At 31.7% G+C, this 19,592-nt stretch overlaps 1 protein-coding gene across 2 annotated transcripts in view; it reads right to left on the reverse strand.

Moving 5' to 3' along the window:
* Positions 1-19,592, reverse strand: part of LOC122720365 — a 35,484-nt gene that overhangs the window by 9,199 nt on the left and 6,693 nt on the right. For both annotated transcript variants that reach the window (XM_043947019.1, XM_043947018.1), the window contains exons 3-5: positions 12,826-12,982; positions 11,537-11,653; positions 5,428-5,609 (exon numbers count right to left, since the gene is read on the reverse strand). In XM_043947019.1, coding sequence (XP_043802954.1) covers positions 5,428-5,609; positions 11,537-11,653; positions 12,826-12,982 — 456 coding nt within the window. The remainder of the gene's footprint in view (positions 1-5,427; positions 5,610-11,536; positions 11,654-12,825; positions 12,983-19,592) is intronic.

Consider the following 19,592-nt stretch of genomic DNA (forward strand, 5'->3'; position numbering starts at 1 on the left):
ATTTCACGTTAAATAAAATTCATTTTAAAAGGGGCCAAATTTTCTTATATAGTTTTTGTTCAATTATTCAATATTGAAAGTATAGATCCAAAATTTTTAAATTTCATATCCGCGAATATTTGCAATCCATCTTAATCAAAGCCACCATTTGTAAAATGAATCCTAAAAGGGTTGAATAATCTCGATTCGACCGAAATTGCACAAAGAACCGAGCCAATCCAATACGTCTGATGCGCGTCTAGCGTTTTTAATGGACGGCTTTGCGTGTCTCCTCCATCCGGTCTGACAGAAAATCTTGCAAAATTTAGGGATCTTAATTAATCCGGATCTAAAATTAACGCTCTCTGATCTCGGTTCTATTCGTGTCCCTAATCCGTGACGTCGACACGAGCTCGGTATATACGTGACGTCGACGAAGGAAATGCAACGATACGTCGTAATAATCCACTTTGGATCGATCGATCGGCCTTTCTATTTAAACACATTTTCAATCGTTGTCGCGCCACGCGTTTCGATGATTCGATGCGAAATCAAAGATCGAATCGAATTATCGATCTCATCGATTAGCTAAATTGTCTGGCTCATTTGTCGATTTCATTGTTGACTATATATTATATTAGTGATCAATATTATTCCTGTATTTCTTGGATAATGTTCGTTTCCATAATTTCTTGTTACAATTTTTTCTTCCTAAAACGTTATAATAATAATAATAAACGTATTTTTTTTGATTTTAATGATTCTTTGACGAGAACTCGAATAATTGTATCATATCATGATTCGAACGATTTAGTAGTTTTCTTTTTAAAATTCAACGAAACGGAGTTAAAAAGAGGAACAGGTATAAATAAATAATTAATTCATATAAAATTACTATAAATAACAATATGCAAAATAGGGACGAATAATTGGTAAGAGATCAATAGTATACGTTCGAATTTTTTAAACGATGCACGTCAACAAAACATCGACTCATCGTTCTCTTAACATCGTATATAGATCGTATATGTACTCGATTGAGTAGCAGAAGTGGAGGATGCTTTCGTCGTCGTAGGCGCCACAATAAATCAACGCTATTTTCACAAATGTGTCTGAATCGAGTCTTTCTATTTCTCGTATCGATTCATCTATTTCCAGAAAAACATTTCACAGAAATTTCACAGTTTGAAAACGTCTCTCTAAATCCATCCTCCCGTTCAAAAAATAACCGTCTAAAATTAATTGCAAAAATTCCCTAAAATTAACTTGCACGTAGACAGAAGAACACGTTCTCTCGATTAATTCCGAATGAAATCATCTTTTATATTCTAAAATGTTTAGCTTCCTCTCTCGTTGGAAAATGCACACGATCAATCTCCCCTATAGAGCAAACTGTCCTGGATCAATAGATCCACGGGAATGTACGAAACGTATTATCGCAACTTCGTAGAAAAAGGAAGTCTCGTAGATGGTGGATTTAGTTTCTGACTCGTAACCGGTGGAATTTCTCTTCCACTCTGGAAAAATCCCGCCCACACACTGCGTCACGAGCCTCGTAAGGGGGACCCCTCAATTATTTACATCCCGAACAGAGAATTCCAACTTTCTCGCGGGAGAAATAAATCGAACCACTTTGTATACATTCATGTAAGAGCGAAGAAAACGGACGAAGGGGAAGTTCGTACGATTTCGCTTTCGATTTATTATCCTGGTTATTAATTTATTCGTTGCAATCGTTTATCGTCACTATTCTATTTTAGATTTTTAAATCTAAGATAGAAAATTTTATCACGTCACGCATGCTGCACTACTTTTTCTTCTCTATTGATTTATTTATATATATACATAATGTTTATTCATTTTTCAACGATATTTGAAATCCCATTTCTTTATTCTAATTGTAGGAAATTTATAATTTTGTATAGATTTTTGGGAAGGAGTGAAGGAAAATTGATTATAAAAATTTTATATTTTCTCGAATACTTTAAAATCTTAGATTAAATATATTTTGAATAAGAAAGATGATGCATATTTTATAAATTTTCTGTACTATTTTGGATAGTTTAGAATATTTTTAAATTTTAGCATGACAAAAATTGATCTAATTTTTGTATTTTTTTTATTTTTACACTATTTTTTATATCTCGTGTACCATGCACAATTTTTTTTTCCAATCATAATTATATTTGATAGAAATTTATTGACAAGGATTCGTTATTTGAAATAATACCAATTTGTAACTAGTATAATATATAGACTGATAAAATTACGCGAAATCAATAAAATCAATAAAATAGATGGAAAGATCGATCGTAGCAGAGAGAAATGCTCGACGCTGGAACAAAAAGTGCGCCTGGCTGAAATAAATTTTCAAACGTGAACAAATCATCCCGCCATAAACCGAAAAATCAATATGCAGAAACGTAAACGGTTGGAAATTAAATCTGATCGCGTAAATCAAGAGGCGCGGGTCGAATCTTCGATCTTTTCTTAAAATAACACATCGTGAATGTCTGACTTTTTGGATGGAAAACGTAAGAGAGGAAAAAAAAAAAAAAAAAAAAAAAGAGGATTCGTGCTCATCGGCCAGGTGGCGCCGGTGCTTCTTAAATCAAAACATTTACTTCCGGTCGCGAGGATAGATTTTTCAAAAAAAAAAAAAAAAAAAAGAAAAAAGAAAAAGAAAAATAGATTTGAGAAGATGAAATAGATGAACGTCAAGAAAATTTTAGAATCCCATTATCGATATTGTATTAACTCTTCGTGACGCCACGTAACTCAAAATGTACAGGGTGTCTCGAAAGTAATAATGATGGAATAAAAGGAAATTTCTTTTCTTTTTATTTCAGAAAAATTAATTTAATTGTTTCTCGATTGGATACGAAGAGGGGAGGTTATTCCAAAGCTTTTAAATTTCAAAAAATCCCATGAAAGACAAATATTTGTGAAGAAATGAAATTTAAATAGAAATCTTTCGTTTCGTTCTTTGAATACATGTATATTACCCTTTCCTTTGAATATTTTGCGCCTTTTTCCCACATTTTTCTATATTTAAATTATCTACAAATTACATAGAAATCCGCATTATTCTATTGATAGAATTAAACAAACATTTCTCTGCATATGTTCCTAAAATTACACATTCATTTTAACTAATCTCACTCCAAATTTCACGACTAACCAAACCATCATTCCAAAACCAGAAAAAAAAACATAATCACCCTATTATTCCTTTAAAAATTCATCCCTCGTGAACACGTCTTGGCACATTCTTGAAAACCATTTCAACCAATCTCTCTACCTTCTTTCCAAATCCAATCTTTCTTTCCAATGGGATGAAATCTCGTCCAATCTCGATCGATCGAAAACTTGGAAAAGTGGCGTCGCCCATTGGCGATAAATTTAATTGCGAGAAACTGTTAATTTGAATCTCCGGTAAGAGAAGATTTTGGCAAGGGATCGTGCACGGTGGGATATATGGATATATAGGATGAATTGCCGGCGTCGTTCGTCTGACGTCGTCCGTCAAAAAATAAACCACTTTGCGTCTCGCCCCTTACTCGCAAAGTGGCCATCGATAAACGCCCTCGTCGCAATCCGACACTGACGCAATCGATGACGCCGTTTACGATCTTGTCCAACGCATCCGTCACGCGACGCCTCCTTCCAACCTTTCCTTCCTTTCTTCCTTCCTTTCTTCCTTTCTTCCTTCCTTTCTTCCTTTCTTCCTTCCTTTCTTCCTTTTTTTCTTCCTTCTTTTCTCCTCCGTTCCAACACGAGTTCCTCCTCCCTTGACCTCGGATTGTTTCGATGAGACACGTCGTGCAACGATCACGTGACGCAATCGATGGATGTATACGTCACATTTGTCACGTATTGAGATGTCTACGAGTTGGGAAGTTTGAATTGAAAGTTTTGAAGAATGGAGAAAGGATGAGCTTATCGTCGAGGGTAGAAATATTTTGGAAAATATCGGAAAAATTGAATTATTGGAAATTTATAATGCAGGAAGCGATGGATTTCTCTAAGCTTGGTATTTTGATTATTGAAAATTTGAAACGTAGAAAGAAGTATAGTTATGGAATGTGAAAGGATGGACTGAGAATGGTTATAAAATAGGGGTGCAATAAATATAGAGTATGTTGAATAAAGGGAGGTAGATTCAAAGCTCTTTTATATATATCGTTTGGTTGCAACGTTACATCAAGCTGTTTATCAAAGAGTTATTTTAATATGTTCGTTTGTATTTCTATTTATGTCTGAGAATCCCTTTCAGTAATTCTACTGGATGACCAACAAACTTTCTACATTACGGGTTAATTGATATTCTAATTAAACACTTTTATATAACGATAATAAAAATGAAAATTTAAAAAATGCAAAAAAGAAAGAAAGGAGTAAATCTATTTTTGAATTTTAGATTTTATCATTTTTATCGATTTGATTATATCGATTGAATTTATGAGTTTGAAAATATAAAGGTAATTTTTACATAATAATAGTATTTTTTACCTTTATCGTCTTTCTACATGCATCAGCCGAATTTACATTTGCAATTTCCTTCTCATTTTATAGATTTGCATATTCATATCAATGAAGCTTTTTTACAAACGTGATTTTCTTTTTCTAGTCTCACGATCGAATCACACAACCTATTAACCTGTTCAATTGATTAAAAAAAAAAAAGGCGAATAAAATTAAAAATTAATCCTTTTTTTTTTACGTTGCGACTCGAGTTTGTCTGATGCTTCTTCATCGTGTTCTTGCCTCCTCGAAGAAAGCGTGCAAAATTGTAAACCCTCGAGAAATCTACTTCTAGTCGCACGTGTGCAATTCTGACTTCTGCGAGACGATGGTCTCTAGCTGCCAAAATAAACGCCACATTGTTACCGGTCTCGCGATTATAGTGTAATATATCTACCACGTGATTCGTTTCCTTTTCGCAATAATATGCTCAATGATTTCTACTTCTTAATTTTATTATATATGAAATATCTTGGTATTTGGTTTGGACGGAGCGCATTTTCGAGGAACAGGATCGATATTTATCGATCAATTTGTGCGTCTGATGCGGTTGGCCGACTACATACGGAGTTACACTACTCGAGGAATTCACGGTATATCGTACAGAAATATTAGAGAAGAGAAAAGGAAGAAGATTGTTATGCTAATAACTCAAAATTTGTATCGAGTTATGTAGAAGAAATTATCATTATTCTTTGTCTTTGTCTAATTAATCTACTACTTGTAATTTTTAATATTTATTTGTTTTAACGTAACTTCATTTTTTATATCCTATAAAAGAAACATCAGAGAGATAACACCCAACAATTCTTTTATCTCAAACTGTGTATTAAATTTTTCAAATTTTGCAAATATTAGAAAAGAAGGTTGATTCAAATCAAAAACAAAAGGTAAGGGAACGTTGGAATAAATTCCAATACTTACCTCGTCCGTCTTAGCAGCGACTGTCGGTTCGATCAGGCTCGTGAAACTCGTTCTGCTGCCGTGTCTGCTGCTCCTCGACAAGCAGCCAACATCCGAGACCTCACCAGCGGCGATTCTAGCGATCCTATCGTTCTCCAAACACTGTGACAGCGGTATGCCAAATACCAGGCCACCGGGCGAATCTGAAACAAAGATGGATCATTTCGTCAATCGAGAATAATTCGATTCGATTGGTGTGAAATCAAATATATGAATGGAACAGAGAGAATTATCGTTGAACGACGTTTATGATGTATAACTGTGTTAATAGATGCGTTAAACTTTGAAGATGAAAGAGATTACGATCGATGATTATTAAGGGGGAATTAAATTTGTTGTTCTTTTTTTAATAAATATTTCAACGTGAGATTCGTTTAATCTCGGGATCGTTTCGATCGCCAAAAAGAAGATCTTGTCTGATCTACGAGTGGTCAGCTGCGTCCCAAAGCGCGTAAACACCGCTTATTTACACGCGCGTAAACTGTTTGTGCAATTTATAGGAAATTGTGTTTTAACGTTTGCTTGCGGGGGTAAATAGGAGTTTTTTGAACGATTTTAAATTTACACGCGTAAAAATTATTTGTCACGAATAATACGAGAGTCTGGGAAAGACATTTTGATACGTGTTTCAGTATATTTAGGATCTCTTGTACAATTAAAATTATAGTTACAAGCCATGGAGTATATAAATTCTCTTTTACAAAACGAAGGAATAATTTTGAAATGAATAATTCATTTTTGTTTTTTTAATTTTATCAGTTCATATTGTAAATTATTGGAGTAGTGTAAGAAGATCGTGGAAATGGATAATAAATAATTGAGAGAAATATTTTTGCACCGTTTAAAAGACAGCTTTGTTGGGCATAAAATCCACATTAGAAGGTGAAAAAAAAAATGCTTGAATGCCTCGGTTTGTCGACGGTTTTACTTTAAAATCGGCGACGTGGACGTTTGATAATATTTCGGCTGGCCATGAATGCTTCGACCACTTTATTTTTGGTACTAAACCGCCTGGTTGTTCGGCTAAGTTCGCGGAAACGCGTCGTGCCACCTTTCGAATTTCATCTTATTACTTCTTAATTGCTAGTCACCGCTTGCCAAGTCCACGCGCGAATAACAATCGGCTTACGTCTTCCTGTTCCTGGGATTATTGCTTCGAAATGGATACGATACTTCGAGGACGAAAGTATTCAGAAGGCGAAAGAAATAAAAGAAATGAAGTTTAAAATTGTTTTCAACTTAAAGATTATCACGAAGATATAAAGAGGGAAGAGGAAAAGAAAATGAAAATTTATATAACCATAAGCTTAATCTTTCAATTAAAATTCTTGATAATAGTTTCTCTTCCATTACAATCAAAATGCATCCACTTTAATTTTAACCAACACTTTGATTTTCAATTAAAATTCCTATAATAAAAAAATTTCCCTTCTATAATAATAAGAGAGGGAGAAAAAAAAATGTGACAATAATGCATCCATTTTAGTTTTTAATTTAAAATTTCTTCTCTATGAAAATCAAAAAAAGAAAAAAAGAAGAAGAAGAAAAAATGAAAATGCATTCACCCCTGAATACACGCGTGAATGGGTCACGTGTTTCGAATGTGACACCGCTGTAAAAGAGGATGTCATTTAAATGACGTATCATATGATCAAATATGTCAGAATTTTGCCTTCTCTCTCTTCTCTTTCCTCCCCTCGAAGAACGCGTAAGCCAACTGAAAGGCAACAAACCTTGTCTCTATACCGGTCCGATTATAGACCACAATCTGGGCCATCCCAGCCTCTCCAAACCAGCTCTCTCTCCCTTTCTCTCTTTCTCTTCTTCTCCCTCTTCCTCTCTCTCTCTCTTTCTCTCTCTCTTTCATAGCAGAACCAGGTGACGACAATGGACTCAGGGGAGGAGTATCTTTCCTGGAAGTCTCAAAATCATTCGCAACACTGTCCCCCCTCTTTCTCTTCCTTCCTTTCTCCTTCCTGTTTCCTCTTCGTCCCCTTTCATTTTCGTTTCATTTCATTTTCACTTGGACGAAATCTGGTTGATTCTTCACGATCAATTTTACGACATTGTATTTTTTGTATTTTAATTTGTCACTCGATTTTCAATTGAAATTTGAAATTCTCTATTGATCGTTGTAACGTTTAAACTATTTTCGTTCCTTTTGAAATTAATTTTAATTATTTCGTAATTCTATTTTGAATTTTAATGATGGACGAGGAACGATTTTTATAATTTCACAAACGAACGAAGGAGGGGAACGATTGAAGATAATTTTATTGGCAAAGACAGATCTGGCAAATGTTTACACACAGTACAGGAAATCGTAGCATCGAATTTTCCAGAGTACTCTTTGATGATTAAACATTGTTACGTGAAAGTAAACGTTCATAGAAACGTGGTGACGCGATTGAGCGTATTTATTACTATTTCTATTGTTGATAATGCGTTAGAGACGTTTGTTTATTGTGGATATAGCTTCTGCCAAAATATTCGAATAAAGGAAATATAATTTCAGTCAAAATTTTCCATCATGTGACAGCGTTACACCGATACAATCCACTTTCTTCTTTTCTACGTTCATGTAACAAAAAATTGATCAAACTCATCGTCTCATCTTTCAATTTATCCATACAAATTCTCCAAATATTTCAATTTTCTAATTTTAATAATCTTCTTAATTTTTTTAATTTTTGAACACTTGTCGATCTCACAAAGTTTCCAAATTTTTTTTAATTTTAATTTCTCAATATCGAATTCCTTAATTTCCCCAAATTTTCAAATGCTTCCAAACTTCTCGAAGCACGAAAATCAATCATTATTCCACCCACCACTTGTATTCAAATTTGTGTTCGAATCGCGAGATCGATGTAACACAAACCCGCCACAAACGAAATAGATCCAATAGACAAAGTACCAAGTTTCCAAGCAAACAGATCCCAAAAATATCGTGAAACTTCAAACATGACGACACTGAAACGGCACGTGTTCGCGAATGGGGCGAAAGATCGTCAAAGGTGGATAAGTCCCGTCGATGGACCATTCCGTTTCACGTTTGACGTCCGGTGTCCCCAGCACCGGTACTCGTACACCCAGCGCGCACCGCAAATAAACCTGGTATATGCGGAAATATGCACCGCCACCAACCACCCCGTGGCTAATTATAACCGGCGAAATTGTGTCTCATACCAGGCTGCCCGATGCTGTTGCTGTGCCCCGTTACGTACACATGGACACGTTGCTAATATTCCAGCTGGCTCTCCACCAAAATTGAGAGAGTTTAAAGAAGTTTGATGGATAAATAAATAGGAAATAATTGGAAAGATACTGTTGCTGTGCCCTGTTGCGTACACATGGACACGTTGCTAATATTCCAGCTGGCTCTCCACCAAAATTGAGAGAGTTTGAAGAAGTTTGATGGATAAATAAATAGGAAATAATTGGAAAGATATTGTTGTTAATATTCTAGCTGGTTCTCCATCAAGATTGAGAGAGAGTTTGAAGAAGTTTGATGGATAAATAAATAGAAAATAATTGGAAAGATATTGTTGCTGTGCCCTGTTGCATACACATGGACACATTGCTAATATTCCAGCTGGTATTCCATCAAGATCGAGAGAGAGTTTGAAGAAGTTTGATGGATAAATAAATAGGAAATAATTGGAAAGATAGAGAGACTTTTTCGGAGAATTTGAGAGAACGTGTTTTGTTGAAAGCATTGGAATTTTTAAAATATCTTTATATTTGTTTAAATGTTTCTTTTTGAATTAATAAATTTTATTTTTTTTTTATTTAAAGTTTGGGATCTTTTAATTGTTTGGTTGCTTCTTTCGAGAAATAATGTAAAAATTTAGAAATTTTTTTAACGGGATTTAAACGTGTTGTAAGAAATAGTAGAAAATTCTAAAGAAAAAAAAAGATAAAATATATTATCTCGTGGTTGCACAAACATCGTCTCTTTTTCGGGGGTTCGCGCAAATTCGAGGTGCAAATTGTGGCCAAACTGTCACAATGTGAAATGCTTGATAAACAAGTCTATGCAAATGAGAATGAAACACCCACACGGTTAAATTTGTTAATGTGGAGGAGGATAAAAGGCAAGAGCACAGATTATATCCGTGAAATGTGTTATTTAGAATAAAAATTGTTACATTCTTCCGATTTTACTAAAAAAAAAAAAAATAATAACAAATAAAGCTAAAACATTTACAAAAATAAAAAAAATAACGAAGAAAGTGGGCCTTATAAATTAAAAATTTAAATTAATGTGTTCTACTTGCGAAATGTTTACATAAAAATATGATAATAGAAATTCTATTCCAAAGTTACAATTACTAAATTATTTATAAAAGATTTGCAAAATTAATTCGTATTAATGATGTAATTTAATGTAACGATGTTTTTTTATACTTGTTATCTGTCCCAATATTAATACTTAAAATAATACTTGCAATTTATTATAGATTAATTATTATTCGTAAAAAGTATAAAAATAATTTTACAAATCATTTATATCTATACAAATTACAAAGTCAAACCTGTTCCATTTTTTTTAAACAAAGAAAGATTATAAGATATATGTTTTGTATAATTCATAAATAATAAGTATACTTTACTTTAATAAGAAAACTTTCATGAATCTGTTTCTCATTTATACTTATACAACTTCTATTACATTAATCACAATACGAAAGAGATAAACGAATTAACTTCTATCCCACATTTCTTCCATTGTTCCAAAAAAAAAAATTTTCTTTTTCTTTTCGTTTCCTGTAATGAAAAACAAAGAAACTGTATTTATTTTATAATTCACGAATGAGATATTTCCAACGTCCAAAGAATTTATATACTATTTGCATAATTATTAGCGGAGGGGAATTTAAAGCGAGGGTTGCAGGTGAACAGCCGGTATTTGTCCCAAGGATAATATTTGTCTTTGCCATGGGCTAGCTAGATCAAAATACATATATATGTATATGTATATATTTATATATACATATATTTATATATACATATACATATATATATATATATATATATATATATATATATACATAGTGGATATGTCGTAAACGCACATAAAATGATAGAAGCACTACCTAGCGAACTCCTCGCAAAACAGAATCACACCTGAAAATAGCTGAACTAGTTATTCTTCAAACAAATAAACGCCCCATAAATCTCTGATCGTTAACCGTGCCGCTTTCCGCACATTAAACTGCGCACTTAATTTACCGAGTTTAATTATTGATTTTATCTACAAGCTAATTCCTACGAGAGACAGAAGAGAGAGAGAGAGAGAGAGAGAGAAATCGTATTTCGAGAAATAAATATAAAGGGAGCAGTTAAAAAATTAATCTTTCTTTGAAAGTTCAATCTCTCGGATATATATTTAATCTGTTACGGGATCACGGAAAATAATTAAATTTAAGTTAAATGAATTTCAATTTGAATATCATTTCGAACAATGGAATATATCCGAATGGATGGTAAAGATTGATCACGGTGGAAGAAAAATATTATTTAAATTTGATTAAAGAAAATCTGTTTCTTATTACAATGATACGATATTATGATTTCGAAATCTTTAAAAGTGATACTTTGTATCATCTTTCTTCTTTCTGAAACATTGAAGATAATTGTCTGCGAAACAGAAGTTCCGATATTTTGAATCTTTATATAAATTGTTGAAAAAACGTCTCGAAGAATAATATTTTTAATAAAATAATAAAAACTTTGAGAAATCGATATGAAAGGATATTTAATGAAAAGTGTATACCATAAAAGTGTTATAAAATTAATACGATATTGTTGTCTCTTTCAATTTTCGATTTTCTCTTTCAATCAAGAGATTAAGAATTTTTAGAAATTTTCAAAAATATATAAATGGATATCAAAAGTAAAAATACTATTATAATATTCAGATTATTCAAATAAAGAATCCTCTTTAAAGATAAATTTAGCAATTTCCTTTTAATGTAGTTTGCAGTGCATGGAATTAAAGCCAACGATTTATAGATTAAAATCGACGTTCGTTAGAAGAAGTAAAGAGGTTTCAGTGTCTACCACTTACCCTTTTCCTTATCGTCTTTTCCCTTATTGTCGAAAAAGCCTGTGGTAAGAGCTTTCCTCTTGAGCAAAGGTGCTCTTCTCTTGGGCTTCGTGACAACGGTATTGCTACCGAATGATTCTGAAAGGAAACAATGAGGAATGAAACGACGATAAAAAAAAGAAATTGTTCTCTATTACAGGTTAATAAAATAATCACTTAAAATAAACGATCTTCGTCGTTTGAGAAATCGATAGGGATTTAATAAACCATTGTTTGATATAACCATAAGCTCGATCAGAGAAATTCTTATAAGCTCCTTCCCTGTTGTGTGGTCTCGTTTATTTACTTCCTCCTGGATACGGAAGTGGAACAAAGAAACGAATACGAGGAAATGGAGAGCTCGATGAAACGCGATCTCTTCTTGATTGTTGAGCAACGTCAATGACCACATCGGTGTGTACCGCAAAAAATTACTTCACCATATTGCGAAACGTGCAAGGTAGTAGTTCTTGGATGACGTGTATATATGACATTTAGAATTAGAATAAGTTTTTTTTTTTATATATGTCCTTTTATGAATTATGAGACGTGATATATTATCATCATTTATTGGATTTATAAAATCTGTGATGTGAGATCTTTTTCTAAGATTTTAAGGGAATAAATTTTTTAATCTATGATAAAAGGTTAAACTTAAATTGTTAATAAAAGAAAATTAAAAATAGCATTAACTTAAATACGAATTGCGATGCAGTCAAATTAAGATCAAATTAAGTAATAGGATTCGTGGCAACTATGAATATTTCATTTCATTCTTTTTAACCTATTAAAGCGAAATGGTAATTTTAGAATGTTCATGACTATGTATGAGAAATCCATAGTTAAAGATTCCTTGAGAGCATCTAATGATTTTAAAGAATATTCTTGATTCGTTAAGAAAGAAAATTCCTTGATATTAAAGTTACACTTTATGTTCGTAAATATGTCAATCATCTGAAAGACAGTCAAGATTTTTCTCTCTGTATCGAATTGAGATACAAATTTTCTCGAGGAAGAACGAAAAGAAGATGTTCAAACTTTTTTATTTTCCCTCGTGCCACAAATATTCTAATTTCTAAATTTCCATTATTTTAATTTTCACAATTCAAAGTTCCAAATTTTCGAATCTTCAATCTTTTTTAACTTTCAAACTTTCAAAATCTTCCATTTTTTTCAATCCTCATATTTTCAAATTCTTTACTTTCAAATTTGTATCGTTCACGTTTCATGTTCCAACACTAAAATTTTGAAAATTACTCCGAAAAACTTACCGCTAGGTGGCCTAATGTGAACACCCAAATTAAGGGCCTGAAGTTTTGCAACAGCCACCTTGCACAACACTTTCCTTTCGATTTCTGACAACGACCTTAACGGTGTATCCTGCAGGGTGACCCGTCGTCCAGTGGTTCCCGCCCAGGTACACTTTCCCTGCAATTAAATTTACACGCTGTGAAATATTTTTCCACGAGATCGGGAGAACATCGTCACGCTCGATAAAATTTAATCGTGGAATAAACTGGTTACGATCATCTGCATAACAGCTGTTTAAATTTTGCATAATCATCATTGCTAACGTATAAAGCGCTGTGGAAATTAATAATACGAAGTTTAAAGTTTCATTAGCTTTTAACGCTTCCAATGCTTAATTATATTTCTCATTTTATTTAATTGAATTTAGATTTCATGAATATAACAAATTAATCAAGTATTAAAAAACATTCCCATAAAGTACATTGGGAGTACATTTTTATATATAAGGTTTATTTCTGTTACTTTTTTTAGAACTAATTTTTTTTCAATGGAGAAAGTTTATCTAAAAGAAAATATATTTGTTTTATTTATTGTTTGATTATTTAAAATATTACATTTATCATATTGAACTGATAAAAGAGTTGATTTAAAGAAATATTACTCTTTTAAAGAAATAGTGATTATTGTTAAAAAAAACTTTCCTTTTGTCTTAGAGTTATTGATTAACTCGTCTCATTGTCGATGACTATCCTCGTGTTAAACATTATTCACCATCTATTGAATAATATTGTTCAAACAACAGAGACGAGGAGGAGGATCATCCGTGTGAATAAATACAGAAAAAGAAAGGATAAATTTTTTTGAAACAGTGATACAATTTATTTCATTCCAATTCTTATGAACACGATATTATGCATAAGATAGTTGTCAACTCGACAACGAGCCACTAGATGAAATTAAATAAAAATTTGAACGTGGGAAAGGAAGAATGACAGAATTATGCAACGAGAAAGATAAAAAAGTGATGTTCTCGTGTGTTATAACAAGATTTAAGAAAAGAAAAGAAAAAAAACAAACATGGAATTTATATTTTTTATCAAATACACATGCCACACTTTCAAAAATTACGATTAAATTCGAGGATCAATGAGTGAATTTATCGAAATATAATTTTGTAGGAAAATTCTGTTTATTTTTTATTTATCACGTTAAAGGATTGAGGAATAATATTGTCGAGATGAAATATTATCGTGGAATTTTTTTATTTGTTATATTTTAGGGAATAATATTTTTGGAATAAAATTTTATTCAAACTAAATTTATTATTAATTATATCCTTCCATGTATTAATTTCGATTACTTTTATTTAATGAAAATGACAGTATGAGTGGAACAATGATAATTTTAATTAAAGTTGCAATATATGTACGTATGATATTTCCAAAAAATTTTCATATTGTTTTTATCTAATGAAATTTATACGATATATACAATGACGTTGAAATAAAAAATTTATCAAACTTGATTCAGATAAAATTTTTACAAATATACATATAGTCTTCTTTCAACGTTATTTTGCGCGATGTAAAGAACCGTATTATGGTTATAATTAATATGTTTTTTAATCAAACAATATGACATCAAAAGAAACGAAATTTTTGATGGATTTCACGGTGAAGAAGAAACAAATAGGAACGGTGTTTTTGATTATTTTTAGTTACTTCATTACCAGACGAATAAGAAAGAACAAAGGAAACATTGCTGTGAACGATTACGCGTGTGCAACAGAATTTCATTGAACGTGCGGGGAAAAAAAATAGTATTTTAACAGAAATACCGATTGCGTAAATTTTTTTGTGTAAAATTTATCTTTATTGCAAATTATCTGATGAAAAATTAAATTTTTTATCTCTTTATAATTTTTAATAAACAGTTTGGAATCTACAAATATATAAAGTTTATGGAAATTATATACATTAAAAATATTCTTAACATAAAATTCTGTATTTTGAATAAAAATATTGAAAATAATGGTCGAGAAAAATACGAAGTGATTCAACAGAGATTCTCCATAAATTCACAATGCACAATTTCTACCTCATCGACTTTTTTCCATTAAAAAATCAAATTCTCTTCTACAATAATTCAATATCGACAAATAAATTTTCATTTGTATAATTACAATATAACGAGACTAATAGAATATTTAAAATAAATTTATATAATTTTTCCAAATCGCATGTAATATCATTTATTTTATTATTAAACTCGTTATATAAAAAAAGATTAATTCACAAATTCATAAAATTTATTTAATTAAAATTAACATTAAACTTACTCGTGCAAAAAGATTCAAAAACGAAATTATTGCAACACTTGATATTAATTAAATTGATTAATTTAAATTAATGGTAATGGTAAAAAAAAAAATTTGCATTCCCTCAACCAACGAATTCAATTCTGTTTTCACGAAGGATACTTCCGGAAACGGGACAAATTCGTTACCTCTGATGTAATGAATTGGCTGTTCGTCAATTCCAAGTTCGAATATTATCGATCGGCTTTCCTGCCCGAGAACAACGATGTCCAATAATTTATGACCACACGGCTCTCCGGTTTAACGATTTCAGGAAGGACGGTCAGGAGTCGTGTAATTTATCGTCGTGCGCTTCCTGGATTCTGATGTTCGGGGAGCTTTATGCCTCTTACCATCGACAATTGTGAAAATATCGATAGAAAGATGAAGTTTCAAATCCATTCGAGAGTTCCCTTTTGAAATGAATTCGCATAAGGAGACGATACTTTTGTTCAATTGTCGAGTCTTTGACTCGAGTTATATTAATAAGTTACATTTGAAATATCTCTAATATCGAGATCCTTGAAGTAGAGAGATGATAAAATTAAGGCAAAGCTTGTTTGAAGTGGCAAAGTCAGTTGCTTTGTTTTGCCTCTCAGCTTTTTTGAATTTTTTAAATTGTATTGATAATCAGTACCAAATCAATTGTAATTTACAAATGAATTATAAGTATATATATTTTTTTAAATCTAATTTCATAACATCTGAATTTGACATGAGATAAAAATTAAGGGCTAAAATTTTCAAGTATCGTGCTTTATAATAAGTGACAAAATATATATATATAAATATCAATAATGATAATAATTGATACATTAACAGCCAGAATGCGTTATATGACACGAAACAATAATATAAAATTCAAGATTCAAGATAAAGATACATGATGACGTTGTAATAAAAACGTTGTAATAAACAGTCGACAAGTGGATCGCGAAATTTGTTTACAGAGAAGGCTGAAATCGCGACATGTGGGTGGATGGGTGCTAAAGGAGACAAAGGTGAGACACGAGACATATTCGTAAAGGATCATTGCCAAAATTTCGTTCCATTAGACGATCTATCAAAAGGCATCCTATCGTTACTTTGTTCATCAATCGTGGAACAATGAGATATCATTTATCCTATGTTTATGTAAAAAAAATATAACAGGATAAAGGCCAATGAAACCGTGAATACGAAATATTTCATATATTTAGATCAACGATCTATAATTGTAAATATTTAATTGATCAATATTGAATATAAAATAACAGAATGCTAAACCAGGTTGATAATAAATTTCGAGAAAATTAGACAGAATAACGCAAAGGAATTTTAATTGCATTCAATTAGTTAATAGATCTCTGGAATTTCTTTTGTAGATTTGATATCTCTTTTTAATTTAACAAATTAAACATTTTTATGATTATTTATATTGAATATTTGATGAGCAAAGTAAGAAGTAAATGAAAGATGAAAGCGTAAGAGTAAAAGTTTTATAAGGAAAAGTTGATCCTTGAAATAAAGTTCCTTCAGATTTACATCAAAGTGAAAGTCCTTGAACGAACAAAATCAAATTATCATTCTCCTCTTTACGAAATAAAGATTAAAGATTAAGCTAAAAATATTTTTATAATATTCTATTCCATTGAGGATAGGTAAGAAAAAGAAAGAAAAAAATGGTTGAATCGAAATTATATAATATTTTGACAAACACCGTTATTGATACTCTTGTCTCGAACTTCGAGAAATTCTTTGAACATTGTTCAATGTATTTTAAGAAATGGAAACGTAGGATGCAAGCGGGGAAATTTGATTCAATCTTCTGTTAGCCGTGTCAAGCAAGAATTTCTTTGAACGAATAAAACAATTTTGTGTGAATGACTTTGGAAAAAAAAATTATGATTATAAAAATAATAATTCCTGGTTGAAAAGAAATATAAAAACTCAAAAGAAATTTTCTAATTAAATTCACCCTTCTAATCGTCTAAGCTATACAACGCTCCATCGAATTCACTATTGGAAAGAGAAAAATAAAAGTAAAATTTATAAAAAGATCTTTTTTCCAAAGCAACGACGACGTCAAAATATTGATAAATTCTCAGCCTCACTGGATATAATTCAAAACTAAAAAGAAGAAACGTATCGATGCAAGAGGGACGATTTTATAAAAAGACCATCTAAACGTTCTGTCAATGTACACGGTTGATAAATGCGCTCGAAACCCCGTCGTTTTTCTTTAACCGTTTCAACTTTAATGAAACGTGAAATACGTTTATTTCTAATAGAAAAGCGATGTCGTTTTCTCTTCTATATACGATATTATTTTTGAACTTTTCATCTTCTTCCAACGAAACACGTGACGAAATTGAGGAAGGCAAAAAAGAGGAAAAGGAAAATAATAAGAGAAAGAAATAATTTGGAAATTGTTGAAAATTATACAACAAACGTAACGATTTGAATATCTTTTAATCCACTTGCGAATAGCAATTGGAAGCGAGAAATATAAAAGAAGAAGAAGAAGAAGAAGAAATTTTAATAAAAATATTGGCACTCGATTCGTAGATCATCTTGAATAATTAGAATATTCCTTAAAAATCCTTTGTAATTATTTTAAAACTTTCTTAGACAGAGAAACAAGTAAAATACTTTTAAAAAATAAATAAAATAATAAATGAAAACTTAAAATATTTCCTACTTCTACTAAAATATATATATATATATATATATATATATACAATGCATATCATCTTTCATTTTTCTCAATCATATTCATAAAAATTTGATTCTGCACAAATATCTCCACTCTAACAACAAAACACAATCATTCAACAATTGCTACAACTGTATATAACTAAACTTATTTCGTTTGAGCATACGATTTTTCTAAAAATTCATAAAAATTTCATTCTATATATATATATATATATATATATATATATATATATACATCCACTCTAATAACAAAACACAACAGCATTTAACAACTGTCATCCAACTAATTGGAACGCAGTTCTTACGTGAACACAGAGAAGACAGAGAGCGTTTAAGAAGTATCATTCCAGAAAACGACATTTCGTATGCACCAGCACCTAATAGAAACAGCGATAGCAGAGGCGGCACACAAACGGCTCCCGTGTGGTTTTAACATACACACGTACCGGTGTAGTGGCAGGGGTTAAGTATAGTTCATACACACCACCGTTGGCTGACTATTTCTGGCGGCGCCGGCGAAATTCCGAGGCCCTAAATTGGTTATCGCGCTTACCGCTTAACGAGATCGCCTGCCGCAAGGTCGACCTTCTTCTTCTTGTTCTTACGCCTCCTCTTTTTCCTCTTTCACATCCTCCGAATACTCGGTCACACCGCGGGGATATTAAACGGTGGCCGGGTTCGGACGGTAAAAGAAAAATAGACGAGCCGTCGAAGCCAAGATGGTCGAGGAGAGGCGTGGAAGGAACGTTGGGGAGTTTCGAAGATGAAGAAATGGGGGGAGAGGAGGGAAAGGAGGTTGAAGGAAAGTTGACGGAGGAAGTTGGAGGGGTCGCTGGACATTTCTTTTTTTCTTTTTTTTTAATGTCGAAAATAAAAGATAACAAGAAAGGTGAATTGTTACGATAATTGGGAAATATGGAAGAAAAATAAGAGAAATTATGTGATGAGCGGAAGAAGTCGTTTCGTGCAAGAGATAGAAAAAAGGAAGATAAATTTTACACCGCGTGTAAAAATTAGGAAGTAATTATAATAATTGGAAATAAAGAAAGTGAAAGGAAGAAAAATTGGTGGAAAGAAGATAGTAAAGAAAAAGAATAATTGTACTCTGTAAAATTGCATAATTAGAAACAAAAAAGTGAAAGAAGAAAATAAAAAAAATAGATGTTAAAGAGATTAAAATGCATGAATGTAATATAATACTTTTATATTAAAAAATGGAAAAAAGTGAAATTAATTATTCCAAAAAATAATTAAAAAGAAAAGAAGGATGGCTGCACAATGCGTAAAATTGAAAATTTTAACGAAGATAAAAGAAGAATGAAAAGAATAGAGGAGATCACGAACCTAATTATCTTATCTTGTATGCTAAAAAAAAAAAATGAAAAACGAAGAGAAAAAAGAATTCGCACGTTGGAATGAAATTACCTAGAAGCCGAAAGACAAAGAAAATGGAAGAATAGTTTGAAGATTCATCCTCTCGAATTCTTTCTTCCCGAAAGAAGATCGATAGATGGGCGAGGAGGTTGAAGCATTATCCGAATGAACTTGCCTAGAGATCGCGTTCGACCGGGTGGCAAGTAAAATTAATTTACAAGTGCTATTAAGAAAGCTAGGCAGCCGAGTATTGTTATTAATAGTAGCGCTCTATTTTCGTGGAAGATGTTAATAGCGACATCGTTAATTCGTTTTCTTTCTTATAACGAGGTGGACACTCTCCGCTATGCGGCGACAGGT

This window comes from Apis laboriosa, unplaced genomic scaffold (assembly GCF_014066325.1).
Source record: "Apis laboriosa isolate Shangri-la unplaced genomic scaffold, ASM1406632v1 scaffold12_cov154, whole genome shotgun sequence".
Lineage (NCBI taxonomy): Eukaryota > Metazoa > Arthropoda > Insecta > Hymenoptera > Apidae > Apis > Apis laboriosa.